Source organism: Protopterus annectens, chromosome 1.part2 (genome assembly GCF_019279795.1).
Source record: "Protopterus annectens isolate FY-2018-M chromosome 1.part2, PAN1.0, whole genome shotgun sequence".
Lineage (NCBI taxonomy): Eukaryota > Metazoa > Chordata > Ceratodontiformes > Protopteridae > Protopterus > Protopterus annectens.
The window spans coordinates 1,210,010,020-1,210,027,576 of record NC_056727.1 but is presented as its reverse complement, the minus strand read 5'-3'; the positions used below and the strand labels follow the sequence as shown (position 1 = coordinate 1,210,027,576).

Genomic DNA, 17,557 nt, shown 5'->3' with positions numbered 1-17,557 from the left:
GGATCAGAGACTTCAGCCTGCTTTTCCTGTCCTGAGTCAGCCCTTCCAGACTACTCCAAACACTTTCTCCACGGGGAGACCCTCCTTCTGAGACCTCTGAGCACTACGCAGAGGAGATTCCTTGTAAGAGAACATGCAAAAGGAGGCACATTGACTCCCCCTTGGAGTTGGTCATGGAGAATATGGGCTTTGAAAGGGAGGGATTCCCCCAGATCACCAACGGAAGAGGTCTCCTTTGGAGATTTTTTAGAGATTCTGCAGCAGAAAGGTGGTTGGTCAGGCCAGCCTCCCTCTGATGAGTCCGTTTTTTTTTGGAGGCCTTCAGGATGGGCCCATCTACATCCTGGGTGGTTCCCCCGATGGGCAAGTTAGTGGTTTTGATGTTCAGCAGGGCCTGGAAAGAGCCGGACTCTGTCAAACCAATCCCCGAAAGGTAGACCTTATTGAAGTAAGGATATTCCAGTGGATGCCATGGTTGTGGCAGCAACTACCAAAAAGGAGCTAGCAGAACAGAGCTCCACTGTCCATCTGCTGAGTCCAGAGTGATGGATAGGTTTGGTAAGCATGTATGCCTCAGTCACCTTCTTGCTGGGGACGTTGAACTACCTGGCACATTTTACTCTCGCAGAGGGACCTGTTGAAAGAGCCATCATACTCTCTGGCAGAGACTGTTGCTGGAGAACTTCAAGAAAGTCTCCCCCTAACTGGCTACTCTCTTTTTACATCCTTGTCCATCTCCATTTGGCTGATTTCCCATTCCACAGAAGGCGCCTCTCGGGCAGCCATCTCAGGCATTGCTATTTGGAGACTTGCTTGAATGAGGCTTTGTGATTTTGCAGAGCCCTTTAAGGCGCCCTTCGTTAATGCCTCCTTTGATGGATCCTCCCTGTTTGGCTCATTGGTCAAAGAGTCCCTGACCCGCAGCAAACAAGAAGGGAAGACCTTTTCTGACATTGGGGTAAAGTTCTCCATTCCACAGCACACCATTTCTAGAAATCAGCACACTGGAAGGAAAACCTGGTTCCATAGATCCGAGGCGGTCTTCCAAAGATCAACACAGGGATTCTTCCTCTAGGGGCAGAGAAGAAAGTTTCAGTGGGAGACGCCGCCCAGGGGTCCCCAGAATCACGTCTTCAGGGAAACCACCTCTCATAGGCCCTTCTGTGCTCCTGAAGCGCTGCCTGATTGCTCTTCTCTGGAATCAGTTGGGGGTTGGTTCTCTCTGCATTCTACTGCCTGGACCGATATAACACAAAACAAGTGGGTACTAGAGATTGTATCCAGAGGCTACATTATCCCCTTTCTGAATTCTCCTCTGGAGAGGTTGGAGGCTGCCCGAAGGTCCACCCAGTCAAGAGGGAGTTCGCAGTAGCAGAAATTTTAAGTCTACTTTAAAAGACCCATCCAGGAGATCCCGACCGCATAAAGAGGATTCTGAACTTGCTCTCGTTCTTTTTTTAGTGCAAAAGGAAACCAAGGACCTGCGATCCATTCTGGATCTAAGCAAGTTAAACTTGTAAAGAAAGCAAAGTTCCAAATGGTGACTGTTCAGTCCATTCTTCTGCTGCTGAAGGACAATTGGATGTGCTCTGTGGACTTGAAGGATGTGTAGTATTGCATCAAAATAGACGAGACGCTTCAGGAGCCATCTGTGCATCCAGCTGGGAGCCAGTCATTTTCAGTTCAGGGCTGACTCGACCACAGCCCCCAGGGTGTTTACGAAATGCATAGCAGTAGTCACAGCTCACCACAGACTGCAGGGATTCCGGGTGTTTCCTTACCTGGACAACTGGCTGTTTACTGCCCCAACCAGCCGTCAAGTACTACAGGCCAGGAAATACTTGTTCAACCTTGATAACCATCTGGGGATCATTATAAATCTAGCCAAGTCGAATCTTTCTCCTATGCAGACTTTAGAGTTCATTGGAGCTACCTTGGACATGGTCAGATTGCTTCTCTTCCCCCTCATGTTCTGACATTGAGAGATCCTGTCCGAACAGCGAGTCTAGCTTTTCCTCCAACAAGGCTGTTTCTTGAAGCTGTAGGGTCTGTGGAGGCTGCCATTCCATTAGTTTCTCTTGCAAGATATTTTGTGTGAGTCCTTCATTGGGCTCTGGTTGCTCAGTGGTTTGTACTGTACCAGCCTTTGTCTGCTGCTGTCAAGCTGACGCCAGTTTGCAGAAGGCATCTTCAGTGTTGGCTTCTGCTGGATGATCTGACGTTAGGCAGGCCCTTCCTTCTCCCACCCCCCACCACGGAGACCACGGCTGCTTCTCATTTGGGGTGGGGGTGTTTAAAAGGGAAAGATGGTCCAAGGCACGTGGACACACACAAAGACCAGATTGCATGTCAGTGCTCTGGAGATGAGAAACTGTCCTCCTCACGTTGCAAGCCTTTCAGGGCGTTCTCCGTGTAGGAACGACTACATTTCACACAGATATGTCAGTGGTGTGGTGCATCAACAAACAAGGAAGAACCTGCTCTTACCCATTGTGCAGACAGGCCATGAGGGTTTGGGAATAGGCAATGTCTTTGGACCATTTTTCTGCTTGCAGCACACATACTGGGGAGATCTAGCGTCTTGGCAGACCAGCTCAGCAGGTCTATTCTCACCCTTTATGACTGGTCCCTCAATCCATCAGTAGCTGACTTGATCTTCAGCCACTGGGGCCAACCTTGCTGCGACCTATTTGCTTCCCCCAGAATAAGTGCAGCAACTACTTTGCTCTGATCTCCCCCTACAGGGAGTCTGGTTCATGATTGGCCCTCCTGGTTTCCTCTTTGCTTATCCCCCACTGCTGTTGATTCTAAAGTTTCTCCAGAAAACAAAGCATCTGAAGTACTCAGTAATCCTCATTGCCCCTTCTGGCCTTGTCAGATTTGGTGCCCCTTCTGGCCTTGTCAGATTTGGTGCCCCTTCTGGCCTTGTCAGATTTGGTGCCCCTTCTGGCCTTGTCAGGTTTGGTTCCCCTTCCTCTGATCTCACCTGAAGTATCCTTCATGGTGTTTGGAAGCCAAGCCAAACAGGATCTCCTCTATCACCCCATCGAGGGTTATCACCCCAATCTGATGTCCCTGAAATTGTCCGCTTGGTTTCTCCACTCCTAGTAATCATTTGAAGGTTTTGCTTCTCCAGTCCCAGGATGTTATTTTAGCTTCTCAGAAGTCGGCTGCTAAGAAGTTTTATAATAGCAAATAGAAGAGATTTGTCTTCTGGGCTCCCAAAGAAAACATTGAACCCATTTTTGGCACCTTTTGCTGATTATTCTGCATTTCCTGGCATCTCTCTTCAAAAACTGCGCTAGCTTCTCCACCATCAAACTCCAGTTAGTGGCCGTCTCTTTTTCATTCTGACAACGTTCTCGACTGCCCTTCAGCTTTCAAACTATGCAAGGCCTTCTTGAAAAGGGTCTTCATCTCAACCATGGGATCTTACCGTGGTTTTGCAGAGCTTAACTCAAAATCCCTTTGAATCAGTGGGTGACTGTAACCTAAAGTTTCTTTCATGGAAGACTGTTCTGGTTGCTAGTACCTCAGTTAAGAGAATATCTGAAATGCAGGCTTTGTCTTTTAAGCCGTCGTATATAATTTTCCACAAGGATAGTGTCCCTTTCCGACAAACCCTTCCTTTATTCCTGAGGTAGCTACTGATGCCAGTCTTAACCAGGCTGTCCAATTACCAGTCTTTTCCCCCAATTTCTCTAATGATGGAGAATGATTGTTGCATTCATTAGATGTTCACAGACTGTTACGTTTTTACTTGCACAGGACTTAAGTCCTTTCGAAAGTCAGATCAGTTATTTATTTCCTTCTCTGCTAGCCGTCCAGGTCAGGCAGTTTCAAAGGTTACCCTCCTAAAGAGGATTACAGACTGCATCACCTTCATTTATAATAAAAATGGATTACAGCTACCTCGTCCTCCTAAGTCCCACTGCACCAGATCTCTATCCACCTCATCTGCCTTTTCTTCCAGGGCTTCGTTAGATGATATGTGCTGCATCCCTTGGTCTAAGGCTCACACGTTTGTAATACATTATAAATTGGATCGTGTTTACCAGAGTAGGGCTTCATTTGGTTCAGCAGTGCTCTGTGGTATCCTTCCTTGAGACCACCAGGACTTGCATAGCTGGAGACTCTCTACCCATACGTGCGGAGGAATGAAACAGACAACAGATTTATTAGTTATGTATAACTTGGTATCTGTATTGTCTTTTCATTCCTCTTCACCTTCCAACCCTGTCATCCCCCTTCTAGGCACTCTAGTAGACCTGGAGGGAATTATTCTTGTGAACTGTGGTTCCTGGGTTTCTCTGAGCCTTTGGTTATGGAGTTACATATATACATTATATATTTAAATATTCTTCCTCCTCCCTCCTCCTTTTCCTCTCTATTATTCATGGCCGGCAAACTCTATCTGAGGAGGTTGGAGTGCAGGGCATTCTGGGTAGTGGGAGGCGCTCGAGACTTGGATCGTAGTCTGAAGAAATGTGGATGAGTCAGTTCCGTAACCCATACGTGAATAGGAATTAAAGAAGACAGCACATACAAATTTTATAGTAAGTACATAACTAATCATTAGCAACAATCAACACTGCCTTTTTTTTAATCTCTTTATTAAATTCCATTTAGACAGTAACTTGGGTGCACTTATTAGTAGAAGTGAAAAATCTATAACACTTTTCATGCAGTATACATTCTATTTTTTAACAATTGTCATTCACACCAACATAATATAAATTACTCAAGTCCTGCCTTCCCTTACACCTCACTGCATTTCCCCCTGAACATTAGTTTGTATGTATTTTTCCCTCAAATTTCTTTTTGTTTCTATGTAGTTTACCCCTTTACTTTTGTAAAGATCACACTTCCAGTTTTTGATTTGTTTCCTGGAAATTACTTTTTTAACCAATAGCAATAAACTTAAGGCCATACTGGGTCTTACTTATTTATTCATTTATTTAACATTTGTTTACCGGGAAAGTCCGACTTGGAACAAAGCCAATTTTCAGCGGAGGCCTGGGAAGAAACATTCCAGATGCATGTCTTTTTAACATGGGAGGAAACTGGACCACCCGGAGGATACCTACACGAGCATAGGGAGGGCATGCAGACTCTGCACAGAAGGCACCCTAGCCGAGAATTGAACCAGAGAACCTCTTGATGTGAGGCGACAATGCAATCGCTGCACTTAGATATAGCGATTTGTGCCCCCCCAGCATTTCTGACAAAATACTCTGTGACTAGCTTAAAATTTACCAACTGGTTATAATACCAAACAACACGTTCCTAGTAACATCGCATGTTAAGTTGTCTCTCTCGCCTTCATTCTTGCTGGTTGGGTTTGGAGCCAACCCTCGGCTCCGACTCGGCCATTTTCTAAAGCTCGAGAGCTACTTACTGGCTCGAGGCCTCCCTGTATCCCACAATGCCTGGTGCTAGACCCCCAGATCTCATTTGCCACTTCAGCTATGAGGTTGCGCCTCACTGGCTCAGGTCGTATTAATCTTTTGTATTATTAGCAGTTAAACTGTATTTTTTTCGAATCTTTGTTAAATCAGAGCAGTACTGTAGACTAGTCTTAGTTTCCCTGTGTTTTCTGACCCTTAGGAACCTCGTTTTTAGTCCCCCCCCTCCATCTCCCTTAGTAGGCCGTTTAAGTTAGAGGCTATCTCTTTCCCTTTTATATTGTTTTCAGTAGGAAGTAGAGTTTAGCCTTTGTAGTCTAAGATCATAGTCTCTTAGTTTTTGTTAGTATAGTTACCTAAAATTTTTGTGTGAAGGTGTGGGACTAGTGTGTGTGTGTTTTTTTTTTTTTTTTTTTTTTGCAGTAGTCAAAAAATTTTATCCATCTGTATTCCTTTTATTTATAACATGTCAAAGGATACCCAAGGTATCAGGGTTCAAGAAGTGTGACTCGTGCTGTCAGAAAATGTCTCTGACAGACGGTCACACTTCTTGTGTTTATTGTTTGGGTTCCCTACACTTGCAGGACTCTTGCTCGGTTTGTCATGCCTTTAGTCCTAGAGTCCTGCAGGAGCATAGGAACAAGTTAATTCTCGGGGGTTTACTAAAACCAGAGGGGTCTCCGGCAAAGTCTCAGCCAGCTAAAACCCCTAAGCCCACCAAGCTGTCGGCTCTCAGTACGGAGCCGTCACCAGGTGGATCGTCTGCTTCAATTTCGGTTGCGGCCGGGACCGTAGTATCAAAATCTCTCTTGGCTCCGACCTTTGTGTCGGAGCAGTCAGGGAGCCGTAAGCGATCTAGATCGCCATCCCTGGAGTCGATTCGCTCGGCTCCGGGATCACCTTTGCTACAGTCTGAACGGAGCCATAGGTCCCACTCTTCTCTGTCCTCGAGGCTGTCCGATCATGACTTGGAGAGAGGTTAGTAGACTCCTCAAATCGCAGGCCCTGGCTAAAATGCTAACTAGCCCTCCTCATCAGGCTGTGACTGCTCCCTTTTCTGAAGTAGGTCCTCCTCCGACTCTTACTGTCAGTTCGGAGCCGGAGCTTGTTTGGGCTCGGATCCTGGAAATGTCGGCGCCGATGCTTCCCCTTTCGGCTCCTTCGTCAGCTCCGGTTTCTTCAATGGTTCCGTCCTTGGAGGGATCTGGGCGCCGAGACTCCCTCGTTGGCTCCAAGGGGGCGAGTGGCATCGGACCCTTGTCCGACCCCGTTCTCCCTCTCGGATCTTCGGCGCAGGTAAGCTCGGCTCCTACATCGGCCTCGGAGCCATCCCTTTCGGTGCCGGGGAGGATTCCCATCTCCACGGAGCTGGGACCCTCTTCTGTGCCAGACAGGGGCGCCTTTGAGGTCATGAGGAGCATGCTGACTTCTGAGTCTGCACCTCGATCAGCCTCTTCAGCTCCTCCCTCCAGGGTGCGTGCTTCGGTCTCTGCCCCTCCTCCAGACCCCAAGTGAGGGGATCAAATGCTCCAGGTCACTCCACTGGGTGTATCTTCCTCTTCCGAGGCCTCCCCTGAGATTTCAGAGGAGCCCCCTCGAAAGAGGTAATGTAAGAGGAAACATGTTGAACTCCCCAGAGTCGGTCACATCAGATACTGACTTTGAGGATTCTGAAGGGTCCCCAAGATCCCCCTCTGAAGATGTCTCTTTCTCAGACATCCTTGAGATCCTTAAGCAGAGGGGGAACTGGTCTGTTCTTAACCCTTCTGAGGACGAGTTGGTATACTTGGATGCGTTTGGTTCTCGCCCCTCCACCTCCTGGGTGTCTCCGCCTTTCAATCCATTAATGGAAGTGGTGGATCGGAAGGTGTGGTCAGCTCCGGACACACTGGAACCAACCCCTCGCAGGCCCACTAAAGTTTATCACGGCCCCCCCTAAGATAAACAGTTTCTGACAAAAGGTGTACCCGTTGATGCCATGGTGGTAGCAGCTGCCATGAAAAAGGAGTTGGCTGACACTTCTGTACCTGTCCATCCCCCTAATAGAGTCTAGGATGATGGATAGATAAGGGAAGCGGATGTTTTCCTCAGCGACCTTCTCCATGCGGTCGCTGAATTGTTTGTGCCACTTCACCCGTCTTCAGAGGGATCTCCTCAAGGAGCTAGGAGATACCCTGCAAGATCCATCAGCTGCGGGGGCTCAAGACAAGATAAACTCCCAGCTGGCGACTCTTAATTCTATCGTTAACTCCTCCATGCGGCTCATTTCGTATGCGGCTGATGGGGCGAGTAGAGCCGCAGGCACAGGCTTGGCTTTGAGAAGGCATGCCTGGATGTGATTGTGTAACTTCGCTGATCACATCAAGGCGTCTTTCACCAACACCCCTTTTGATGGTTCGGCTCTGTTTGGACCTCAGGTGAAAGATGCACTTACCAGGTGTGAGCAGGAAGGCAAGACTGACTCTGCCATTGGAGTCCATTTTTCCACTCCCTCTAGACCATACCCTAAGGGTCAGAAGAGTGGGAAGATGTGGTTCCTGAAACCCCAGGGAGCCGTGCCTGACACACGTGGTGAGTTTCCCTCCAGAGGCAGAGGAGGGAACAATAGATGCCCGCGGGGCAGAGTGGGTCCGCAGAATCAGGGCAGCAGAGAATCTTTCTCTGACAAGCCCTTCCAGCACCCCTGAGGGGCTGCCCGCCTTCGGAGGCAGTCGGGGGAAGTTTGTCTCTGTACCCAGAAGCCTGGCATCTCATCACTTGAGTCAGATGGGTACAGTCTGTCATATCTGGAGGTTACAAAATCCTGTTTGTCCACACTCCCTTAAAATCAAACAACCCCATCCCAGATGTTCTACCCAGTCTAAGGGAACAGGCAGTACAAGAAATTTCAAGACTGCTAAAAAAACGGGCCATGCAACAAGTCCCAGCAGACCACCAAGGATCCGGAATTTACTCAAAGTTCTTTTTGGTACCAAAGAAGACGGGGGACTGGAACCCATTTTGGATCTCAGCAGACTAAACAAGTCTGTTCAAAGAACAAAGTTCCGGATGGTCACGCTTCAGTCCATTCTATCCTTTTTGGGTCAGGACAATTGGATGTGCTCCATAGATCTTCAGGATGCGTACTACCACATCAAAATGGACAGGCGTTCCAGAAGGTTTTTCCGCTTCCGGCTGGTAGCCAGTCATTACCAGTTCAGAGCCCTGCCCTTTGGTCTCACCACAGCCCCCAGGGTGTTCACCAAATGCATGGCAGTGGTTACCGCTCACCTGAGATGGCAAGGATTCCATGTGTTTCCATATCTAGACGACTGGCTCCTTACTGCTACCACCAGACATCGGTTGCTAAGAGCCAGGGATACCACCATCCAAACATGCTCCAACCTAGGTATCTCAATAAATTTTGAATAGTCTGCATTGTCACCTTGTCAGTCCTTAACCTTTATAGGCGCAAGATTAAATATGAAAGATCTGTCTGCAAGACTTTCAGTAGACAGAGTGGCAGACATTCGCCGACATGTACAGGTATTATTAGGATGCAGAAAGATTCAGGCCAGATTCGTCCTAAAAACCTTAGGTCTCATGGCAGCAGCGATCATATTAGTTCCCCTGGCTCGTTTTCACATGAGGATTCTCCAGTGGATGCTTTTCACCCAATGGTCCTTTCAACAACTTCCTTTGTCTCTCACAAGATAATAATCACACAGTCATGCAAAGACCACTTGGCTTGGTGGATGGTATCTCCATCAGTACCCCAGGGCAGACCATTTGTCCTTCCTCCTCCAGTTGCCACGGTGACCATGGATGCCTCCCTGATCGGGTGGGGGGGGGCATTTTCAGGGCAGGACTGTCCAGGGCACCTGGCAACCCCACGAGTACCACTTGCACATAAACTTCTTGGAGATGAGGGCTGTGCTTTTAGTGTTGCAAGCTCTTCAGAACTCTCTACCCACTGGGACCATTGCAAAACATGTTGTGAAAGCGCGCTCATCATTTTCTGTTTTCTGTTTTGTCTATCAATAAACGTTCTCAGTGTGCTAGCTCGGTGCATTTTCTTTCATTTTGTTTGGTACATCAACAAGCAGGGCGGAACCAAGTCATATCCCTTATGTCGAGAAGCACTCAGGCTATGGCAGTGGGCGATCTCCTCTCAACGGTTTCTGACAGCAACGCACATCCCTGGGAAGTCCAACGTCATAGCGGACAGGCTAAGCAGAGCTATTCTCATGCCTCACAAATGGTCTCTCAACTGGACAGTAGCGGACAGAATCTTCCGCAAATGGGGTCAGCCTTGCTGCAACCTTTATGCAACTCTTCTCAACAGCAAGTGCGACAGTTTCTTCACTATCTTCTCTCTTCCCGGACACTCCCCCAGAGACGCTGTAGTTCACGATTGGCTCCAGGGACTTCTGTATGCATTCCCACCCTTTCCACTAATTCCCAAACTAATTCAGAAAGCTACTGTGCTGGGTTGCAGGGTGATCCTCATTGCCCCCTACTGACCTCGACAAATCTGGTTCCCATTCCTGCATTGTCACCTTCTAGAGCAGCCTTGGAATCTGGACCTAGTTCCGGACTTCCTGATCCATCAGTTGGGCAGGCTGCATCAGTCTCTTCAGTCTCTCAACCTCACTGCTTGGTTGCTCCACTTCCAACCTTAGCCAGGCTTCCCAGTATTTCCAATTCAGTGCGTGAGATTATCCTTTCCTCGCACAAACCTACAACCAGGAAGACTTATGCTAGTAAGTGGAAACGTTTCTCTTTCTGGGCAAAGGCTAGAAATATAGATCCCTTCACGGCCCCTGTCCATAAAGTTCTGGACTTCTTCTTAGCAGAACTTTTTCAAGCGGGCTCCTCGCCGGCCGCCATTAGAGTTCAATTAGCGGCAATCTCTAATTTCCATATGGGCCTATCAGAAACCAGCATCATGTCCCATAAGCTTTGCAAAGCCTTTCTGAAAGGAACAATCTTGCTCAGGCCTCCAGTGAGAGATCCCCCACCTCAGTGGGAGTTAAATTTGATCCTAGCATCCTTGATACTTCCTCCCTTTGAACCGGCAGCTTCCTGTTCCTTGAAATTGCTTACTTGGAAAACCCTCTTTTTGGTGGCCATTACTTCAGCGAGGAGAGTTTCTGAACTTCAAGCCCTTTGTGTTTGTCCTCCTTATCCAGTTTTCCATAAGGATAGAGTTTCACTCAGGACTAACCCTTCGTTCCTTCCTAAGGTCCCCTCCGAAAACAATCTGAATCAATCCATCGATCTGCCAGTCTTTTTTCCAAATTATTCCAACAAAGCTGAACACAAATTACACCAGTTGGACGTTCATAGGCAATTACGTTTCTATTTGCATAGGACTGAGCAAATAAGGAAATCAGACCAACTCTCCCTGTCCTATGCAGAGGGTAAGCAGGGTCGACCAGCGTCTAAAGTAACCTTATCCAGGTGGTTGTCCTCTATATTATTACCCTTATTTATCAGTTGAGGCATAAAGAACTCCCTGCTAAACCTAAAGGCCACTCTACTAGGGCTTTAGCTATGTTTGTAGCCTTTCAACCAAGACTACCAATGGAAGCCATTTGTGCGGTGACCACATGGGCCACCCCTCATACCTTCATTTCACATTATAAATTGGATGTGACCTCTAGGAATAGAGCTGATTTTGGTTCCACCCTGCTCAAGAGTCTGTTCCGATGAGCCACCCAGGATTAAGGTGCTAGGGATGCTGTCCCAACAAGCAAGAATGAAGGCGAGAGAGACAACTTAACATTAAGAAGTTATGTATCTACCATAACGTTCCATGTTAGTTGTCTTCTTCTCGCCTTCTTCTTGCGTCCACCCTCCATCCCCCTAGCCTAGATGGACCGAGAAAAGTTTTCCTATGAGTCTTGTCACTGGCTGAGTCTTTACCGTTTTATGTGCTCTACCTTTTTCTTCAGCCCTCTAGCTGCAGTCTTGCTTTTGGGACAGTTGTCCTGTTGTATTATTTCGGTGTTAGGTCTTCCAAATGAGATCTGGGGGTCTAGTGCCAGGCATTGTGGGATATAGGGAGGCCTCGAGCCAGTAAGTAGCTCTCGAGCTTTAGAAAATGGCCGAGTTGGAGCAGAGGGTCGGTTCTGAACCCAACCAGCAAGAAAGAAGGCGAGAAGACGACAACTAACATGGAACGTTCTGGTAGGTACATAACTTCTTATTTCCAATCAGGTCTCCAGTATTTGCGGTCTACCTGAGGAACAATTCTCCGAAGTCTGTTTGGCATACCTATACAAACTCTTCCAAGCCGAAATACTAAACAAGTCTGGACTTAGATGACTACTTGGGAGCCATACAGGTTGTTGTGTCTTTCGGCTTTTCCCGGTTAAGGGTCGCCACAGTGGAACTCCGGTCCGCTAATGATTGGTAGTTGATTTTTACGTGCCGAGTTACCAGCCCTGACGCACAACTTTCAACGAAGGTACGCCCATTCACGCATGTCTCTACGCAGAAGACGCTCTAGCTGAGAATCGAACCGGACAGCATCTTACTGTGAGGCGACAACGCTACCGCAGCACCACCACCGCGGGTATTGGGAGCCATACAGGTGCCATCCTGTTATTCCTTCACAAATTTAATTTCAGTTCTCTTTCCAGTCTTTTCTAGCCACCTCTGATTAATTCTTATAGTTATCGTGCAGCAGTTTATATGCCCTAATAATTATCCATTTTTTCCTAACCTCTATTAAAAACTTTACCTGAGCTGGTCTTTTATGCAACATTCTTGTGTTATTTTCTGTTCACCTTTATTCTGTTATCAATCTGTGGTTGGGAGAGCAGTCTCTAAACCACAGCCTACACTTCTGCTTAGCCTCATCATACTCTTACCTTTGCCTTTCTAGTTATTTGCTCTCAAAACGTTAGTTCCTTTGCTTATTTTATTTCTCAAACCCCCTCCTTATTTCATTGTCATCCATTTTCAGTTTGCTGTACAACTTCTTGTGTTATGAATTTGTCTTAACTGTGTAGCTGTAAAGTATCCCTTCAAGTCAGAATTCTAACCACCTTGTTCTAGGGGACATTAAACTTATCCTACTAAACTTTTGTCCCTTCCTCTTCCAAGTAAATTTCTTTAACTCTAATTATTGTCCACAACCTCTCCTGTGGTTGATTTAAAAAAAAATGTCTGCCCTGTTTATAAAACTAAAGAAACTACAAGCATTTTCACTGCATATCTCTCTCTCTCTCTATATATATATATATATAGATATATAGATATATAGATATATAGATTTAGATATAGATATAGATTTATATATATATATATATATATATATATATATATATATATATATATAAAAATCAAGAGGTTCCAGTTTCTCAGTGTTTGTATTCTTTTTTTGTTTTGTGTCTTACCACATAACCTTAGCTGCCGTAACAGAAGTCTTTTTAATCCATTAACTTAAATACTTTATCATAAAATTATTGCTGAAACAATTCATGTGTGGGTGCATAGTTTTCTTCCGTAGCTTTTGTTTTATTTTAATTTTCTTTTGTATCCTGAAAAAAACTTTAAACTTTTTCAAAATGTTGTGCAACACCAAACTCTTCTGGATTTATCCAGTACAAAGTAATATCAAATGCAAGTGACACTAACTTTCTTGATTACCATACCATTTATATCCTTGAATTAGTGTGTTTTATTTGCCAATCTGTCTAAACATAAAACAAATAAAGAGGAAAGAGAACAACTCTGCCTGTTTCCTCTCTCCAAATGCAGCTTGTCAGAGAGGTTCCCTCCCACCTGTGTTGGATGGAATGTTGCTCACCTCACTTTGGGGGGGGGGGGGGCTCTTAACGGTGGTGAGGTCTTCATCAATGTGATAGATGATGTCTTTAAGCTCCCTTTGATTCCTTATACTCTATAGTTTGGTTGCCCTGAACGTTTAGGTATGCATACAAAAGTATTGCATGGCTTTACCTCCATCCTCTTCCCCCGCCCCTTTGAGCTCCTTCTGGGGTGTGGAGCTCTCCTATCCTATCCATCCTTTGTTTGAACCAGCCTTTGAGGGCATTAAAGGCCACTTTTTGTCATGGCAGCCTTCTGTGTCCCAGTAAATGGTTGGTCTTATTAGGTGTGGAGCTTTCATTTCCTGACCAATTGCATACCTAGGTGATCTGGGCCTGGCAGCTTGGGTACAGTCTTGAGTCCAAATTGAATCCTGTTACTTTTGGGTATGAATGCTTTCTCATTCCGCAGTTGTCATGGCATGTGAGTGACCATTTAAAATATTTCTGACTTCTCCTGGTGTTTCCCTTGGGATTGAGGTTCTGGATTTTTGGGCTGCTCACCAAACCTTAATGAGTCTTCACCTGTAGATAGGTGGGCGGGATCGTTTTCTTGCTCCACTTACATTCCTTTAGATGTGGAAAGTGGGCACCTCACCCTTCTGGATGGTGGAGTCTTGATTGGCTGTTGCTTTCACTTGTGCTGCTTTTTCTGGCAAGTTATTATATTCCCTCTTGGAGGGAGTTGTCTGCTTGCCTCATTCTTGCCCTGTTGCCTCTCTTGCCATCTTTTACTGCTGTAAATAAGAGCATGCTAGAGGTCACTAGGAGCTGCCCCTACAGTCCTCTCATCATAGTCTGTCTGTACCTAGATTGATTTTTGAGAGGGTGGGGCATTCCAGAGGTCAGTTTTATCAGCTCGTCAGTGGATTACATTCCTTTCCTTCGAGTCAGCTGATATAGAAGGGGACTTGGGTGGTCATGGTGTCTAGGGTTCCTATCTGTTTTTCTGCTTTACCTTATTGATTGTCCTGAATGATGGGGTAAGACGTGCAAAACAAATGCTTTTCTTTTCTCTGTACCCCTTGGTGCCTGATTCTGCCATTGATGCTTCTGAGAACCTTCTTCAGTTTTGGGCATGTTTGCCCATTATTATATGGAGACAGCCAGTTCCACCTTGGGGGTATGGGATAAGTCATTTTTCTTTTCCTGATCTTAGCAACTGAATGTTATGGGGAAGGGATCCCACCTACTAGGAGCCTAGTCTGGTTTTCAGCTGCATACTTTTCTGACTTGTACTCTGCTACATCAGTCTATTTTCATATGGTGTCCTTGACATTCCAAAAGCTTTTATGCTTGGATTCTCCACCTACATGAATGTTTTTGGGTATTGTTCCATGTAGAAGACAGGATTGAAGTGTGGTTCCAGCTGGATAAACAGTTATTTGAGAATACTTAAAAACGTTTCTAGGGCTTATGGAAAAGAATTGTCACGGAGACTGATCATTGAGCACTTTCATTTTTTTATTATAGAACAACTTCATCAGAATAAAAACATATTTTTCAGTCTGGGTTTAAGTCAGTGTAGAAACAGTAATAAGTAATAACGTAAAAATAACCAAAGTCATAATTCCTCAATAAGCAAACAAATGTATCTTGAGCCATGAATAAACCGATCAGGAATGTGCAACCAATCTCTATTTGGCAGAGGAAAGTAGGACCAATGAGTGTCTCGAATAAATCTGAAAACATGAATAAACATTAGAAACTGAAACTTCCAATCAGAAATCAACATAACAGAGCGAGGCCAATAGCAATGGAGCAAATGTACTAGGCTAAGAGAGCTACGTATTCACAGTAAATTCCAGTCAGACATAAAATAAACAAAGTAAAACTGAATGATAGAGTGGATATATTGAATGTACCATCTCAGGCCATATTTTACATTCAGGTGTTGCTTTTCCATATTCCTGCCTTGGGGAACTTGGGCTTTATTTGTAATGGACACATCTGTCTGCTCTGGGCCTGTTATGGCAGTGTTCATCTGAGTTTTGGGCTGAGCATTTTTTAGTGGCCCTCCCAAGGGTACCTTCATCTTTAGACATGAAGTTGCAGGGATCTACTTCTCCTGTGTTTTTGTGGTTAGGTTTTCTTACATTATTCCCAGTTCCTATGAGAATGTAGCATAATTTTCATTTGCCTTGAGTGCAGAAACTTGGTGGGGAGGACACTTTGTTCATTGTAGGGTTGCAACCCTCTGAGATATTCTTGAGATGCCTTTGCTGGTCTGTTAAAAGGAATAGTGGCTGTTGGTTGCATTGCCTGCACCATTGGTTAGGGTCACCCTGTGGCCATTCCCATGAGCAAAGCTTACTTCTGTTTTGGAGTCTGCTACGTCTCCTTGCTTAGTCTGTCCTTAGAGCTGCTGTGGTCATTGACACACACTGTTTTCCATCTCTATGCATTTTAGTCCCACCTGTGACTCTGGGAGTCGGACATCACCTGGGTAGAATTTTCCCTTGGAAGTAGTCCTTTAGTTTGGCTGTGATGTAGGCCTTTGGCTCTTTCTACCCTGGTGGCTTATTGCATGGAAATCATTCCAGCCACAGGATCCATCAAGGAGTGTTCTTTTGTAGATCAACCAATGTGGTAAGAATGTTCCTGTCATATCAAACATTGAAGATCCTTTTTGATGTGATGGGGACTATTCATCTCCCTGTGGGTGTTTCTTCCGATCTTTGGCTCTTGAAGTTACCCATAAGTGAGATATATGCCAAGTGTTTGGTCTTTTAGTGTGTCTGTGTGTGTGTCTGTGTGTGTGTGTCTCTCTCTAAGAAATAGAACTTCAGGAAAAAAAATTGCAGAAGTTGTTTGGTGGAAGATTATCTCCACCATAGGACCCATTAAGGTGAGTCCATTCTTGGTTTAAATGATACGGTAAAAAACAATATCTAGTGACATTGAATTCTTTGCTCATTATAAAATACGTTAAAATAAGGTTGGAATTTTTTAATTGATGCCAGGGGGATCTGTACTTTTGGTGACAACAATCTGTATTTGCTCTCTTGTTGACAAAAGAATGTATGAGTGACCTTTTCCAAATGTACAGGAAAGTTTTTTTTCTGTATTTTAGATGCAAGCACTGAAATCGCATTTTATATACTTTTTTTTTTTTTCTTTTATTTTTTTCCAGGTTCAGTTAGCTGGAACATCTTCTGTTGTATGTGTGGTAACAACATGTCCGTGCCGCTGCTTGCTGAAGCTGTAACTGTATCTGGTACTGAACGGGAGACTGCAGCGGTAAGTAATTTTAACATTTATTCCATGTCACAAGTTTTGTCTGCTTGCATTCATTCATTTTAGTAGTTTTGAGCCAGTGCAAGCAGCGTGGTAGTCTTCTATTTTGGTTTCCAAAGACAGAACTGCCGCTAGTGTTCATTTTGGTTTGTAAGTGAAATGTCAAGTTCTGTCTCTCCCTCCAAGTCACCATAAATCAGAATTTTATGCTGAACTTATGACCACTGTGCTGTCTGGTACAAGTACTGCTGGTTCTGTCTTGGGGTAGTACAGTGGTGAAGTAGGTGGCATTATGACATCATACTTTAGGTTCTATGGTCTAGTTCCTGGCTGTGTTCTCTCTTATGTAGAATTTGCATGTTCTTTATCTGGGGCTGAAGTTTCTTAGGCATTTGCATGTTGTGCATCGTCCTGTGACAGACTGGCATCCTGTTCAGAATGCTGCCATGTCTTAAGCCTTTTTTTTGCCAGGCTAGGATCCAGTACCCCTCTCACCTCAAATAGGATAAAGTGGGCATCGAAGATGAATGCATCATTCTTGTTTGGACAATTCTTTGCCAAGTATGAGAGGAACTTTCTTTGTAATGTCAGATTGGAGAACAGTTTTTTTTTTTTTTTTTTTTTTTTTTACCCCGCTAAGTGCATGCACTCTTCTTTTGTATTCTGTCAACATTTATATATAGTGTAGACTACAAATTAATGCATAGATGGATCATGTGATATTGAAGTTTGAAGGAGAAAAAGTATTTCTTATTGCAGTTAACTCCTGGGAAATTTAAAGGGTTGTAATTTTACAGTATTTTTTATTTTATTTTATTTAACATTTGTTGACCGGGAATGTCCGACTAGGTTCCACAGAGCCTGTTTTCAGCGGAGGCCCGGGGAGAAATGCTCCAGATACATGTCTTTGGACTAATGATGTACCAGAATAATCCTAATTTTTATATGATCATAATCCCGTCTGTTCATTGTAAGACATTAGCTAGTGATGATCAAAAAGCAAGCATTAAAACAAATTGTCAGTACCATCAGTTTGGCTACAGGTTATGTAATTTTGCTCTGCTCTTGTTTGTGCTGCATGTTGTGAGTACAAGTTAA

General features: G+C 45.0%; 1 protein-coding gene across 1 annotated transcript in view; it reads left to right on the top strand.

The window, feature by feature from the left end:
- Positions 1–17,557, top strand: part of LYPLA2 (lysophospholipase 2) — a 794,768-nt gene that overhangs the window by 56,571 nt on the left and 720,640 nt on the right. Inside the window, exon 2 of the mRNA XM_044060067.1 lies at positions 16,356–16,462. Coding sequence (XP_043916002.1) covers positions 16,385–16,462 — 78 coding nt within the window. The 5' untranslated portion in view covers positions 16,356–16,384. The remainder of the gene's footprint in view (positions 1–16,355; positions 16,463–17,557) is intronic.